The sequence below is a fragment of the Rhineura floridana genome, chromosome 2 (genome assembly GCF_030035675.1).
Source record: "Rhineura floridana isolate rRhiFlo1 chromosome 2, rRhiFlo1.hap2, whole genome shotgun sequence".
Taxonomy (NCBI): Eukaryota; Metazoa; Chordata; class Lepidosauria; order Squamata; family Rhineuridae; genus Rhineura; species Rhineura floridana.
The window spans coordinates 16,293,129-16,308,619 of record NC_084481.1 but is presented as its reverse complement, the minus strand read 5'-3'; the positions used below and the strand labels follow the sequence as shown (position 1 = coordinate 16,308,619).

General features: G+C 39.6%; 1 protein-coding gene across 4 annotated transcripts in view; it reads left to right on the top strand.

Annotated features, from left to right (window-relative positions):
* PARD3B (par-3 family cell polarity regulator beta) overlaps nucleotides 1-15,491 on the top strand; it is an 894,180-nt gene that overhangs the window by 323,129 nt on the left and 555,560 nt on the right. For all 4 annotated transcript variants that reach the window (XM_061607918.1, XM_061607919.1, XM_061607920.1 and 1 more), the window contains exons 13-15: nucleotides 4,884-5,016; nucleotides 12,193-12,289; nucleotides 14,096-14,211. In XM_061607918.1, the coding sequence (XP_061463902.1) occupies nucleotides 4,884-5,016; nucleotides 12,193-12,289; nucleotides 14,096-14,211 (346 nt within the window). The remainder of the gene's footprint in view (nucleotides 1-4,883; nucleotides 5,017-12,192; nucleotides 12,290-14,095; nucleotides 14,212-15,491) is intronic.

Below are 15,491 nucleotides of genomic sequence, written 5' to 3'. Positions count from 1 at the left end.
TTGCATTGAAATCTGCATTGGCTGCTGATTTGCTACCAGGCCAAGTTCAATGTGTGCTTTCCATGTTATGGGTGCCACATAGTACTTGTTCTGCTCTTGTAAGAAATCAGTCCTGTAAAGTGGCAGCACCTATGCTTTGGAACTCCTTGCCTATCGACATTAGGCAGACGCCTCTGTTCAGCATCTGCTAAGATCATTTTTGTTTAGGCAAGCCTATCCAGGCATGTAGAAGCTATTGAGTTTTTAAATCTATTTTTAACTGATTGTTGGTTTTATTATTTTGAATGGTTTGAATGTTGGTTTTATTAGCAGTCAGAATATTTGGTTTTTTTTACAAGGGCCCCAGGCCAGGCACCAGTGGTGGGGCAGCTCCCTATGGCAGCCAGCCTCTGATGCTGGACTCAGGGTGGGATGGGGTGGGGAGGTGGTGAGTCACACAGGATGTGTTAAACAAGAAGAATTGACTCTGGGCATGCATAGCATCTGAGCCCGTTCTGCTTATATTTTACACATCCCCACAGAGCATTTATTGTGTTTCCAGTTCACTGGCTGTACCAGGGCAAGGAAAGATATAGAGCTCAAGGTTTCTGACACCCGTGTGCATTTACATAGAAATTTATATCACATTCCCCCCACACCCTTACCCACAAATGAAGGGGCCCAAAGCAGCTCACAAAGAAACATGTACAATCAATAATAACAACTTTAAAAAACAGTAAATTACAAAAAGGCAGCAGTTGCACATTAAAATGGAAACATTAAAAAAGAGGATGTAATGTTGAAATAACAAAATAAAAGAATATGAAAAAAAGTCAGGATGATAAACATTACTGGAAAAGAAAGTCTTCTGGTGGCAACGAGACACTGGCAACATGGGAGACAGGCTAACCTCTTAGGGAAGTGTGGCATTTACCTTTCTGATGGTAGCACTTTTGTGCAGAATTTGGGATTGTCCAGGTCTTCCCTATGAACAACCAGCCCTCAGGACAAGCTTTGTAGCTTGCAGGTCTTAAGTGCACTGAAGGATCACACCCCAAAACTTCCCACAGCCCAACAAAAAAAATTTTTTTTTAGTTGCCAAGGATGTTTGAATGACTTTAGGGTATTTGGGGGGGTGCTAAATCCAAAAATGACATTAGTTTTGCCAAATTGGCTCTAGTTTTTGAGATAATGGATACCCCTCAAATGACGATTGTACCCCAATACGACCTGTAGCTGCTGACATATGCAGCAGGGTTTGGTCTGTCTTTTTACTCTTGAACACTGTTTTGCAAGTTTATCCATTGCATATAATATCATATTGATACTTTTTTTTGAAGAAGAAGAAGAATATGAATTCGTTACGAAGAGGCTGCTTAAACAATCCTAATGCATTCTGCTACAGTAGGGCCCTGCTTATACGGCGGGTTCCGTTCCGGACCCCTGCCGTAAAGCAGAAAACGCAGTAAAGCGGAACCCTATTGACTTTAATGGGGCGCGTCGTGCGAAAATGCTGCAAAATGCCGCAAAAGCGGCTTTAAAATTGAAAACAAAAGCCGCCGCATTAGTGGAACGCCGGTAAGCGGAGCACTGGTAAGCAGGGGCCTACTGTACATTTGTGGCAAATACACTCTGCAAAAACAAAGAAAAAACATCACTGACTTTGTAAAACAAGCATATCTTGCTTATTTTGGAGTGAAGCTTGGAGATCAAGATAAGTCTTGGGCTCCCCATAAGGTTTGCAAAACCTGTGTAGAGTGCCTACGACAGTGGAAAAATGGAGAAAGGAAACATTTAAACTTCGGTGTGCCTATGGTGTGGAGAGAGCCGCAAAATCATCACGATGATTGTTATTTTTGTGTTGTGAATGTGAAAGGCTTCAATCGCTACAAGAAACATAAGTGGGAGTATCCTGATTTGGACTCAGCAAGGCGACCTGTGCCACACAGCGAAGACGTTCCCATACCAGTGTTTACCTCACTGCCTGACCTTCCATTGTCAGATGTTGAAGAAATGCTGGACGTGGAGTGTAGCACAGGTGGTAGCACTGGAAGTGGATATGAAGAAAGCTTTTCAACACCTGAGCAGTTCTCCCAAAAAGAACTCAATGATCTGATACAAGACCTCAGTCTGTCAAAGCAAGCATCTGAACTTTTAGCATCCAGGCTAATGGAAAAGAACTGTCTACAGCCGGAAGCTAACATAACAGCTTATCGGACAAGAGAGGAGGGACTTCTTCCATACTTCAGCCAAGATGAAGAACTTGTATACTGCAATAATATTCCTGGACTTCTTCTCCAAATGGGACTACCGGAATATCGACCAGAAGATTGGCAGCTTTTTATAGACAGCTCCACCAGAAGCTTGAAATGTGTTTTATTGCACAATGGTAACCGCTATGCATCTCTTCCAATTGGTCACTCAACAAAACTTAAAGAATATGAAAATATCAAAATGGTCTTGCAGAAGCTCTGCTATCATGAGCACCGGTGGTGTATTTGTGTTGATCTAAAGATGGTGAACTTCTTGCTTGGGCAGCAAAGTGGATACATGAAGTACCCTTGTTTCATCTGCTTGTGGGATAGTAGGGCAAAGCGAGATCATTGGAAAAAAGTGACATGGCCTTCAAGGGAACACATGACTGTAGGTGCAGCGAACATCATTAACAAGCCATTGGTTGTCAGAGAAAAAATCATTCTCCCACCACTCCATATCAAGCTTGGACTGATGAAGCAATTTGTTAAGGCCTTGGACAAAGATGGTGATTGCTTCAAATACATTTGTAGATCGTTCCTTGGACTGACTATGGAAAAACTAAAAGCAGGAATCTTTGATGGTCCTAAAATTCGTAAACTCATCAATGATTTGAATTTCACTAAATTTATGAATGATGTTGAAGCTTCTGCCTGGTGCAGTTATGTCTCAGTTGTCAAGAACTCCTTGGGTAACCACAAAGCAGACAATTATGAAGAATTGGTGCAAAACATGCTCGCTAACTTTAAACATTTGGGTACTAATATGAGCATAAAGGTACACTATCTCCATAGCCACTTAGACAGATTTCCAGATAATCTTGGTGATTTTAGTGAGGAACAAGGGGAGAGGTTCCATCAGGATATAAAGGTGATGGAGGAAAGGTATCAAGGCAGATGGGACAGACACATGATGGCAGACTACTGCTGGAGCCTCCAACGTGATTGTCCTGATGCCCCACATAAAAGAAAATCGTACACACAGCGTTTTTCTATGCATTAATTGTGATTATCTGAATCAGCTTACTTTGTTTTAATGTTATTGTACTGAATACAACGCCATTAGGTATTTCATGTGTTTACTTTTGTATGATTTGAGACACTTTCCATGTCATTTGTGGGTAGGCTATGCCTGACCATTAAATTTTTTGAATTTGTTATGTTTTTCAATGGGGGCATCCATTATCTCAAAAATTAGAGCCAATCTAGCAAAACCGATGCCATATTCGGAATCAGCGACATAAAGTTACCCTAAAATCGATCAAACATCATTGGCAATAAAATTAGTGTTGACCAGTATTGCTGTATTTTTTTAATTTTTATACATTACTTTTTTGATCAAAAGTTCTCAAGCTGGTTAACAAGTTTAAATAAAGTAAAATAAACACACTGTATATAGCATAATAAAACACAGCAAGACCTGATTAATGCATTCTCCATAATTCTACCTGATATGAGATAAAATGGGTTTTCAATGCTAGTGCTACTCAGAGTAGACCCATTGAAATTAATAGACATGGCTAACTTAGATCCATTAATTCCAATGGAACTACTCTGACTAGGACAGGACTAGCATTGCAACAAATTAATCAGGCTCTGTTCCTGCAGCCGCTCTCACCCGAGGGCTGAGATGCTGCTGGTGACACGCTGGAGCTCAAGGGCGCCGTTGGGCTGGCCAGGTGCTGCAAAGACGGCCGTGTGGTGTGGATCAAAGACTCCCGGGACTTGGAGCCGGCCGTCGAGGTGCAGGAGTGCCTCCTTCTCCTCAGGGCCACAGCTGCAGGATCATGCCAACCAGGGCCGCGAGCGCCGCGGCTCTGGTCCCAATCTTGATTCCCGAATTGATTCCCGAGTCAACAGTGGCGGCAACTGGTGGTGGTGCTGCTCCTTGGCGGCACCTGGGCAGGAAGGAAGGAGGGAGGGGAGGCAGCAAGCAGCAAGCAGAGGATGGCTGACTGGGAAAGGGCGGGCGGCCAGAGCCTTCGGCGTATGCGTGCGTGATCACGCATGCGTGGCTGGGGGGGGGCGCTGGAAAACTGGAGATCCATGTGTTTAAGTAGAATATGGCTGGAGACTGGAGACGGCTCCCTTTTGCCGAAGACTCCAGCTGAAAACCGGAGATCTGGCAACCCTATTTTAGGGGGGATTGCAGGGCATAAATATGGTGACTTCCAGTTTGTGGATGCTAAAAGTGACAAGTGGCCCAAAAAAATGGTCAAAAGAAGTAGGTCATTTTTGTCTCCCTTCTGCCCCCAACTTTCCTCCAAATTAGAGGTGAAAGAAGTTACGGCTCAGCCTTAACTGTAAGAAATTTGAGTTCAGTCCTAGTATAAATCTCCAGTCACTTATTCACAAATCCAGCTGAAGTGAGTGGGATTCCTGGAAGGCTACTGCAGTAATCGGGAGCATTTCCTAGTGGACTGAATTCTAGGACTTGTTTCTAGCTAGAGATCTCTTGTTTCTTTGTCAATAAATATTGATAATTAGTTTTTAAACGCTGTTTTACTCTTACAGCTCTAAGCATTAATAATATACAATAAACATTTCATAAATAATGCAGAAATTCAGTACCATATAAGAGAGACTGATATTTTTAAGTACAATTTTTAGCTGTATTTTTACATCAATACATACAATTCTTTTTCCTCTCAGGAGCGCACAGAACCTGCTGTTTTATTTCCAAAACTGGAGCTTGAGGGAAATGTTAATTTTACAACTGTTCCGAGATGTAGTGATGCTGCTCTGCAGTGTTTTGTACCGTATTGCCCTCAGGAGAGGTTGGAAGGTGAGTGCTGTGAACCCTGCTTTACGTTCTGCTTCTGCTTTTTAACTTTTTGTGGGTGTTGCTTTGTTTTCAGAAACTAGCTTCAACTTGGAAGACAGCTAATTAGAGTAAGTACAGACTTTGTAAGACATGAAGATTTCAGGGAAGTTGGAAGAGCTGACTCAGAACCTGTGAATTAGATTCTTGGCACAAATTCCATTTTTAAGTGACAGTTTCTAGCTTGTTGGCCTAACAGATAAGGCTGGATATAAAACAAATCACATGTGCAAATTGTAGCTATAGTGTTTGTTTCCTACAGATATTAAAATGATCCCTATGTTCTTAAACTTAGGTATCTGGTTCTAATGTGGTATTTTATTGTTTTATGGTTGTATTTTTAGTTATCTGTTTTTAATATTTTACATTTATTGTTTGTTTTGTTAGATGTACAGTACTTTAAAAACGACCTGAATTATATGGCAGATTTTAAATTCCTCAAATGAATGCATGAATAAATTAATAAATTTTGTTTTTAAATTGTTTTTAATTTTTTTTAAAAAAATTGTTTTTAAATTGTTTTTTGTGTTTTAAAATTTGTATATTTTTTATTGTTTTAACTGCTGTAAACTGCCCAGAGAGCTTCGGCTATGGGGCGGAATATAAATAATAATAATAATAATAATAATAATAATAATAATAATAATAATAATAATAATAATAATATGACTATCATTGTTCATATTGTTATATTGATGCAAAGCCCATTCAGCTACAAAGATTAGCTTGCATTTATTCACAGAATTGCAGACTTCCAATAATATGGAATGTTGGAAGATGATATCTAAAACACTGGCCACATTCGCTAAGCCAAACAATGGTTTAGTGAGAACACATGAATGTGCTGGCCCTGAGGAAGGAGCCACTTTGCTCCTGCCTGATCCTTTTAGTTCATTGTGGCATGGCAGCTATGGCAGGGTTTGGCTTAAAGTGTCATCCAAACCCAGGATCATGGTTATACTCTCTCCTCCTTAACCATGTTCTGTATTCCTCTCTGGGAGCCAGCACATTCACACAGTTCTGATCAGAGCTTGGAAAAGTTACTTTTTTGAACTACAACTCCCATCAGCCCAATCCAGTGGCCATGCTGGCAGGGGCTGATGGGAGTTTTAGTTCAAAAAAGTAACTTTTCCAAGCTCTGGTTCTGATAAGCCATAGTTTGGCTTGTTGTGATATGCAGATGAGGCCACTGAGAGAGCACACCTTGTTTTGCACATAACACTAAGCCGCATGAGTTGTCCTATAAGCTCAGTTATTCAAATCATGTTTTTCCCCTCAAAAGTTTGGTTTGTTGTTCAGATGCTGTTGCCTCATGTCTTTGTAGCTTGGTGGGCTTCTGGGATGGATGGCCAAACAAATCATGGTTTAGGAAGGGTGTTGGTTCACCAAGCCATTGCTAAAAGTTCATAAGCCCAGCAACAAACCATGTCTACATACTGTGGCAGTAAACAAACCATAATTAAATCCCTGGGCAAGGCCTGAGATGTGAACCAGGCCACTATCAGTATACTTCAAGAAATATACTATTAGTCCGTTGTGTACCTCACAACTTGGGAGATAAACAGATGCCAAGTACATCTAACACTGTTACTTCAGATAGATGGTATGATGTGAGGTGTGAAAATCACTGTCAGTATGCAAGTTTAAACATTTGTGTAGTTCTTATAAGCCCAAACAACAAGTGTTTTGATATTTTAGGATCATCTTACTGAAATTCATACATCACACAAGTTTCATTTATATATTATTGCTATTAATTAGAATATCAAATGTTGTATCTGCTGTTTTCTTTCCTAATGTGATGAATACATTTAGGTTGTGATTAAAATAATATCTTTTCACTATTTTCACTGTAATATTTTAAAGCAGTAGCAATATCAGAGACTGGTCACTCTTTAATCTTGGGAAGGGGATGTCACGCCATTTAGTTCCTGTTTTACCCATTTGATAAATGCAAAACAATAGAAAAGTAAGAACCTACATGGTAATTTGCCCCTCTCCAAACTGGTGTTTAATACCAGTGGTGAAAAGTTAAAAAGAATGGTTAAAATACAATAAAAAAGAGAAAACATGGCAAAGCAAAAGATAGCTAAAATTGTAGAAATAGAAACTCCATTTACAATATGTGGGATTAAAATTCAGATTTATGTAATTGAAGACATATGGCAACAAACAGCCTAATCCATGTTAGCATGTTCTCAAATAATGGCATTATATATTTGTGGGTTTTTTTCTGTCTTGATAAATGTCTTAGGATCATGGTATGTAAACAGCATGATGAATGTCCCTTTGGTTTAATGTGTTGATGATTTCTATCAGTTCAGTGTAATGACCTACAGAAGTTGTAAAAAACACGAGTGTTAAAAATAATAGACCCGGAAAGAGGGGCATCTTCGTAGTAAAGGGAGCAGTGTGGAGCAGAAGAAAGATGAGAAGAAAAAATGAAGCAACAGTCATAACAGTGCTTATTGGTCAAAAGTGGAAGCTAGATGGAGACGTTTGCTTCAGTTTGCATTTAATCTACCTAGTTCACACTTCCCAAAACCCCATGGAAACTGAAATGCAACCATCCTTTGAAATTCACCCTTCTCCAAATTTTGTGATGCAGTTCTCCAACCAAAACTGTGTATATTGGCCGGGGGGGGAGTGTATAAAAATTCATATAATAGGAAAAGTAACATTAAAAATGCATGCTATTATTGCATAAGAAAATACTTATATTAGGAGACGAGCACTAAAATGCTGATGAATTTTCATGAGGACTTTTTAAAAAAAATTGCAAACTGCTGTGGAAGTGTGGCAAAGTAAACTTAATACTGGAAAAATGAGAAACTGAGAGAAATCAGAATTGACAGATTCGTCCATACTTAACTAGAAGTGAATATCTCATTCATCTCGATTGGGAAGGAGAGGCAGTGAAGAAAATTAGTCAGGCAGGAGATGATAAAGTTGATGGACAGTAAAGTATAAAAGTGAGATTTTTCTGATGAGATACAAGTAGCCAAGAAAGTAGAACATTAGAATAAATGTAAATGTACTACCTTCATGTCGATTCCGGCTTATGGTGACCCTATGAACAGGGTTTTCATGAGGCTGAGAGGCAGTGACTGTCCCAAGGTCACCCAGTGAGCTTCATGGCTATGTGGGGATTTGAACCCTGGTCTCCCAGGTCGTAGTCCAACACCTTAACCACTACACCATACTAGCTCTCTAGGCAGGACAAAACAGGAGAATTCCCAACAGAGTATGTGGTGTGGTCTGTGGGGGGTGGGGAAAATTGATCCTAAAGATACTGGGTATATGAAATGTTACAGACATTTGTAATTGAATGAAGAAACTGGATTTTGAGCTAGAGAGGTCAGAACTTCAGTCTTAGATATTAAGGCCGAGTAATATTAGTTTGGAACATACCACTCTGAATTTCCTTGAACAGAAAGTATAAATGCCTAATTGATGCTCTCCTTACATAGGCTACCACCTTATCTTGGGTTTTAAAAGTTATCTAATATTCTTGTAAAAGAGAAAATATAAAGCATAAGTTTAAAAAGCTGTTAAGAGATTTTTAGAAAACAATTTTGCTTTGCCTGTGGGTAGTTGAATCGAAGATACTTTAAAATCCAATATTGAAATGCCAGCATTCACTCTATTTTTATATGAATAATCTAATACTTGCCACCCAGAGATCCTCAGTTTGTTCCCCTGCCAAACTGTTGTGCAGAGACAGCATTTTTAGTACAACCTCTTCAAAGAAGTCTTACTTTGGTACCAGCAATTTCACATTTCTGTTGCTGAAAGATTACTGGAATATGCCTCATCAGAAGGTTTGTAACTTCCCCCAAAAATTATCAGGCTCCCAAGGGATTTGCTATCATCTTTATGGCTAACTAACTGGTTTTTGTTCTAATGTTTGCCCTAAGAAATGGCTCAGTTTATTGCATCTGGAAATAAGTACAAACACTACAGAAAGAAATGTTACTTCATACTAGGGCTGTCAATTAAATAAAGAATTTTAGCAGTCAACCATCTATCACTTAACCAATTGATTAACTGATTACATTTAAATATGTATGTTACTTGCCTGTCATAATAGGTGGCTTTTTCAGGTGTAAAGGCAAATATAAGAAAACATAGCATTTACTTTTTTAAAAAAGCTGCTATTCATTCTACAATGAAGGGCTATATTGAATATTTTTCTTCATTGTCTAGAATGGAAATAACATGTCTTTTTAACTTGCAGCTCTACTGCTTAAAATTGGTCCCCACTGATTAATCAACTAAAGCTTTTGTTGATTGATCTACCAATTTAAAATAATTACATTTTGTAGTCCATGTTGTTCTAGCCTCAGTTTCATCAGACTACAGTAATGTTCCCAGATACAATTAATTCACATTTGTTCATGCGTACAGGGAGTTCCGTTGTATAAGAGCAGTCCACCTTTGCTCCCTACCATTGTTTGCTTGCCTGGACTAAAGAATCAAACAGGACTGGAAAATATTTAGGATGTTTTAACCTAAATTATTAGCAATAATGTTCAGAGCTTGGAAGATTACTTTTAAAAAGTAATAAATTACAGTTACAGTTACATGACCCAAAAAAGTAGTAATTACCGTTGCGATTACAATTGCTCTGAAAGTAGCTGATTACTTTACTTTTCCTCCAAAGTAATCACTACAATTACATTTCAGTTACTTAAAAAAATGCCTACAAGGCGCTGGCCTTGGCTGCTGCACATCTAAGTAGCCTAAAACAACATTAAAAATAAACACACACATACAGAGGTAGTAGAATAATTATTTTTATTCATAAGATAGCAATGGTGGTCTCTCCGCTGGTAAGGGTGGTGGGGAGGGAGGCTGAGGCCACTACTCAGATCTTTGCACGTCAAACCAAGTGCAGCACCCCCCCACTCAGCCAGCCAGCATAATCTCTCTCATTTCACTACCTCATGGACCCTGCCCTGCCACCAACTAAGGGACACTCACTCAAGCAAACATTTTCCCCTGAGATGCAAAAAAGTTAAAATACTGCAAATGCAGCACAGTAGCCAGAGAGGGTGTTGGAGGGCACTTTGTGTGCCAAGTGCAAACACAGTATTCTCTCTCTCTCTCTCTCTCTCTCTCTCTCTCTCTCTCTCTCTCTCTCTCTCTCTCTCTCTCTCTCTCTCACACACACACACACACACACACACACACACACACACACACAGAGTCGTCTTTCACCTCCACAGTTCTTTATCTTCACTCTGCTGCTGCCTCCTTCTCCTCCTTTATCCATGTTCTTGACCTCCAGATCCTTTTTCCCTCCTCTCCATTCTTCACCACCACTATCTGTTTTTTTAAATAATTGTTTTCTCCACTCCACCCCGTCTCACTCTCTGCCTCCTCCCTCGTCACCTCCTACCCATCCACAGAGCATGAGGAATGAGCAACACTGCACAGAAGCCCAGTTTGAGGCACATGATTTTCATCCACAAATCAGAGGAGCAGAAAACTTCCCTTGCTCCCCCCCCAAAGTAATGCCCAAAAGTAATTCTGGAAATGTTACAATTACTCCACAAAAGTAGTAAAATTACTCCTAGTTCTATTACAATCAAAATGTAAAGGAATTACCCACTCATTACTCAAAAAAGTAATGAATTACAAGTAATTTGTTACTTGTAACTAGTTACTTCCAAGCTCTGATAATGTTACCAAAATATCTGCATCCATTTTTACATCTCTAAGTTTATTACCACTTTGCACTTTTGTAGACAAGAGCTTCTATTTATCCAGGTCTCATCTCACATTCAGACTACTTCAGCCCCAGATCAAATCACGGAGTGAAATGGGCTTTCGTGTACAGTTTTGGCTCGGGATAATAGATCATATACATAAGCCTTAGGTGATGAATGCAGGATGGCTATAATAATACACATACAAATTTAATTCTAGCAACCAGCAGAGAATTGTTTTAAAAGCTGCTAGCAGCACAGGTAGATAGAGTTCCTCTTTCAGTTCTGCTATACAGGTTGTTTAGAACATGGTGTGCAGTTAACATAACAGATTCAAAAACTAAAGAATTAGACCTGGGAGACCAGGGTTCAAATCGAAACTGGGTAACCTTGGGCCAGTCACTGCCTCTCGGCCTCAGAGGAAGGCAATGGTAAACCACCTCTGAATATTGCTTACCATGAAAACCCTGTTCTTATGGTTGCCATAAATCGGTATTGACTTGAAGGCAGTCCATTTCCATTTTTTTTACTGCAGAGATTAGTTAATCAAGGGTTTTCTTTGACTCTTGGTGCTTTAACAGCATGATGGCAAGGACTGCATGTGTTGTTCCTATATCCCAGAAACGTTGTACTTCCTGCATTGAAAGAAGCTGTAGCTTGATCAAGTCCCCAGTTCTGAATGGGGTAGGAAGCCTACACAGTGTCCCAAATAATATTTTTCTTCCCTGTGGTTGCAAACAGTTTTTTCTCTTTTTTAGTGAACTGAAAATGGAATAAAAGGTATTATCTCTTAGTAGGGAGAGTAAGGATCACTTTGCTTATGTGCTTTCATTTCTGAGAAAAAAATGTGCAAGATTTTTTGAATAGAGTTGGCAGACTTAATTTCTTGCCAAGGCTTAGAATTGGGGGTAGTGCAAGAAACTCCTGAAATGTTCTCATTTCTGCTTGCCCTAGTTAGATGAATGGGGAAGCCCTGATGCCGTTCTGTTTGGGGGTCCACCAAAACCCTAAAGCTGACCCCAGTTTGTGGATAAGAAAGAGAACAGATAAATGCTAAGCATGTTACAGTACAGTTGATGCTGCAGCTATGCACCTATTGAAAGTTTTATTCAAGTCTTAGTTCAAGCATAAGTTTTTTGTGTGGGATAATATCCACTGAAATTAATAAAACCAATATAAACTTTGACTCTTCTCCACCGTAAGAAGGATTTCAATGTGTTTATCTTTAATTATGCATGTGCAAATGGGAAAATCGGATCTTTAGAAAATCCTAAGCATGTATTTTCTGCTTGGTGTAATTTTAATTCTAGTTTTGGACATTTTTATAATTTGTTATTAGTTTCAAGAGACATGCAGGCCATTTCTTGTTCAGCAAACAGGTGTAATATATTTGTGGTGCTATAGTTTATTATCCCCCCCTTAATTTCAGAGTTTTATACATTTGAGAATGGCATGGCTGAAAATGAAATCCCACCACCTCTGCCTCCACATCCTTCTGATGAGCTGCTTGCAGATTATAATCAAAGGTTTGAAGATGTTTTCTATTTATAACCTTATTTTTGGTGTTAGGAATGCTTTTCCTACATAATATGTGAAAAGCATGTTGCTTTATGACATTTCATTTGCATCAGAACACATTTATTTATTGCTCAGATGTGCAGCTTTTCTAATCTTTAAGGGTTATAATGGGATATAGCACCAACATTATCTTTGATTAAGGCTAATAATAATATCCCCTGTTTCACCAATATTCTTGAATGGGGTTTGAAAGTGGTTAAGAATCCCAGTTAATTGGGAAATCTATTTGGCCTTAGCTACAGTTGGAATGAGCAAATTTAGTTGTTGGAGCAGAGGAGAAAGGGTGGAAGGAGGTTGTGATTAAAAAAAAGGATAGGTAGAAACATGGAGCAAAGTGTCAATAACTATAGTTGAAAGGGGATTAGAAGAGAGAGCAAGTTTGAAGATGTGGCATTGCGGATATATATTAAAGTTTCAGGAAAATGAAAGCAATTTAATTTTATTTTGCTCACTGTTTGAGAATGGCCAATAGATCTCAAAATTGGATGCAGAGGTGGGGAAGAGAATCCTGCCTTGGTGGAATCCTGCCTAAGCTTACGCTTGAGGGTTCAGTAACTTTTAAGTGTCTTGATGGCTTCCCTCATACCTTATGTCCCTCTCAGTATTCTAAAAATGTCCTGAAGAACTAGTTTTATCTCTGGCAGGACTTTACATTTGGAGAGAAGTTCTGTGAGGCTGCAAGGCGAAATGTAGCAGGTGGTAAGAGCTGCAGCTGACCTGTGGTTTGAGTTTTCTGTCCTTGTCTGAAAGTGTGATGTGCAAGGTTATTCTAAATGGTGTTTACTCAGAAGTAAGACTCGTTGAGTTCCAAGAGGCTGATCCCCAAGTTTATGTAGGACTATAGACTTGGACAAAAGCAGAGGCATGCCAGTCCGCTTACAGTTTCACCGTAGTTGCTCAGGTGCGTCCAAATCCCCAAGTGTGATTCTGGCCAAATGTTCTTCCCATGAAAATGTTCTTTAGCTGATGGTAGAGACCTGTAGAGAGTAACTGCCCCTGTGTGTACACTGGTTGTCCCATATGTCATCTCTATATGTATGAGCATGTCAATGGCTCTGCTTCTAGATAGAGGTAGGTGTGTGTCTGTGTGTGTGTACGTGTGTACGTGTGTGCGCGCATTTGCAGGGGGAAGTTTGGAGGAAGGGCTGTTTATAACTGAAGTGAGAGAAATTCCATGTGGAAAGTTTAATGTAAATCTGTAGTCTGCAGCATTAGCGGTGCTGCTAATGATTTTAAAACTTAGTCTGAAATTGTAAAGGATAAAATTGTAATCTTCTCACCTGAAGATAAGATATCTCAGGAGTATGGGCTTAATTTTCCTGCTAAGTTTGTTTCTTGCTGATTGGATATTCACATTACCTTTACTTTGGAATGAAGCATCTATTCTATGACACATAGCAACTGTATACACATCATACATAAATTATGGTGAAGATATGTATTAGATAGTAGCACTCTTTTCTGTCTTCTGATGTTTCAGTGAATGCCCTTCACTGAACAAACCTTTAACAAACCTTATTAATTACTGAAATGGTCCACAATGTAGACAGACAGGATAAAAACTAGTACTTTTTTGCTCTGATTATAAGTCTCCTGACTAAATAAGATTTAATACAAGCAATGACTCGCATCAGAAATTTGAATTACATAACTGAGAAGGGGAATTTGTTTCTATTGCATGGTGTTTAATTGCTTCATTTGTTTTTGAGCTGGTGCCTATTTTGTTTTATTTTTGCTATGACTTCTTTCCACAGCTCAGTAGCAGATTCAGCAACATATTTACCAGATCAGCACATCAACTTCAGATCTTTGACATTGGCAAAGCAGACAGAATCAATTAATCTGAAATCCTCCAAAAGCATGGATCTTGGTAAGATGGGGTGGGAAGATAGTAATAATTCTTTTTAGTCTCACCATTTATTTTGTGCTTTTGTTTCTTAAACACACATAACTCTGAAGAAAAATGTTACTGGGACTCAACAAGAGACTGTGTAGGAAATGCATGAGTATGTTCTCTGCATTTTATTTTTACTGAAAACAGCTGTCAGAGGCTCAGTTTTAGCAGGGACTAGTCAGTTTTCCTTCCATCTAATTGTCTGCTCAAAATCTCTCCCACACACACAAATATACAAGCACAGAAACCACTGCTTTTCTCCTGCCAGGATTCAAGGTTTTGGACACAATATTTAGTGGGGGCAGGGAGCATATTTGAGCAGAAAAACAGCAAAGAAGGTGCTATTGCACATGTGGCCACAATGAAAATTAGCACCCTCACATCACCGTTACCACCACCTCCTGTCTCACCTGCTAAAATGTAGTACCATAAAAAACGTTACGATGGTATCACATAGTAAGTTTTCCTGCCACTATAAACAGCAGCCAATGAAGTAGGATAGGTAACCTTGCAGTGCAAAGATGTCATTTGTTTATTTGATATATAATATCAACACAGTGTACAACAATATATACGAATACAATGAAACATAAGATACCATAAAACAATACAAAATAATCATGAGACTCTCTGGGCAATCTTTAAAACAATATAATTGGCCTGTCAACGTAACATCTTTGAGAGGTGTCTGAAAGTTAGCAGTGAAGTGCCCTGCCAAATCTCTGTTGGAAGCCCCTGGCTCAGTAGTGTATGGGCAGCCAGTGGAGATGTTTTTGCAGAGGTGTCACATGCTGTTGGCTGTCTGCCCCCATCAGCAGTCTGGCCACTGCATTTTGCACTAGCTGGAGCTTTCAGAACTTCTGGACCAGTCCCAAGGTGAGTCCCCCATAGAGAGCTTTGCAGCAGTCCAGTCTTGAGGTTACCAATTCATGGACTACAGTGGCAAGGCTATCTTGATCCAGGTACAACCACAGCTGGTGTACCAGATGAAGCTGGTAAAATGTAGTCTTAGCGACAGAGGTCACTTGGGCCTCTAACACCAAAGATGTAGGCATGAGTACCCCAAGCTATATACCTGCTCCTTCAGGAGTATGATCCTGTCCAGAACAGGCAGTGGACGTATCTTCCAGACATGGGAACCACCTACTTACAGAGCCTCAGTCTTCCCAGGATTCAAACTCAGTTTATTGGCCCTCATCCAGTCCACCACTGCAGTGAGGCACTGTTGCAGGGCTTGCACCACCACTGCTGATTCA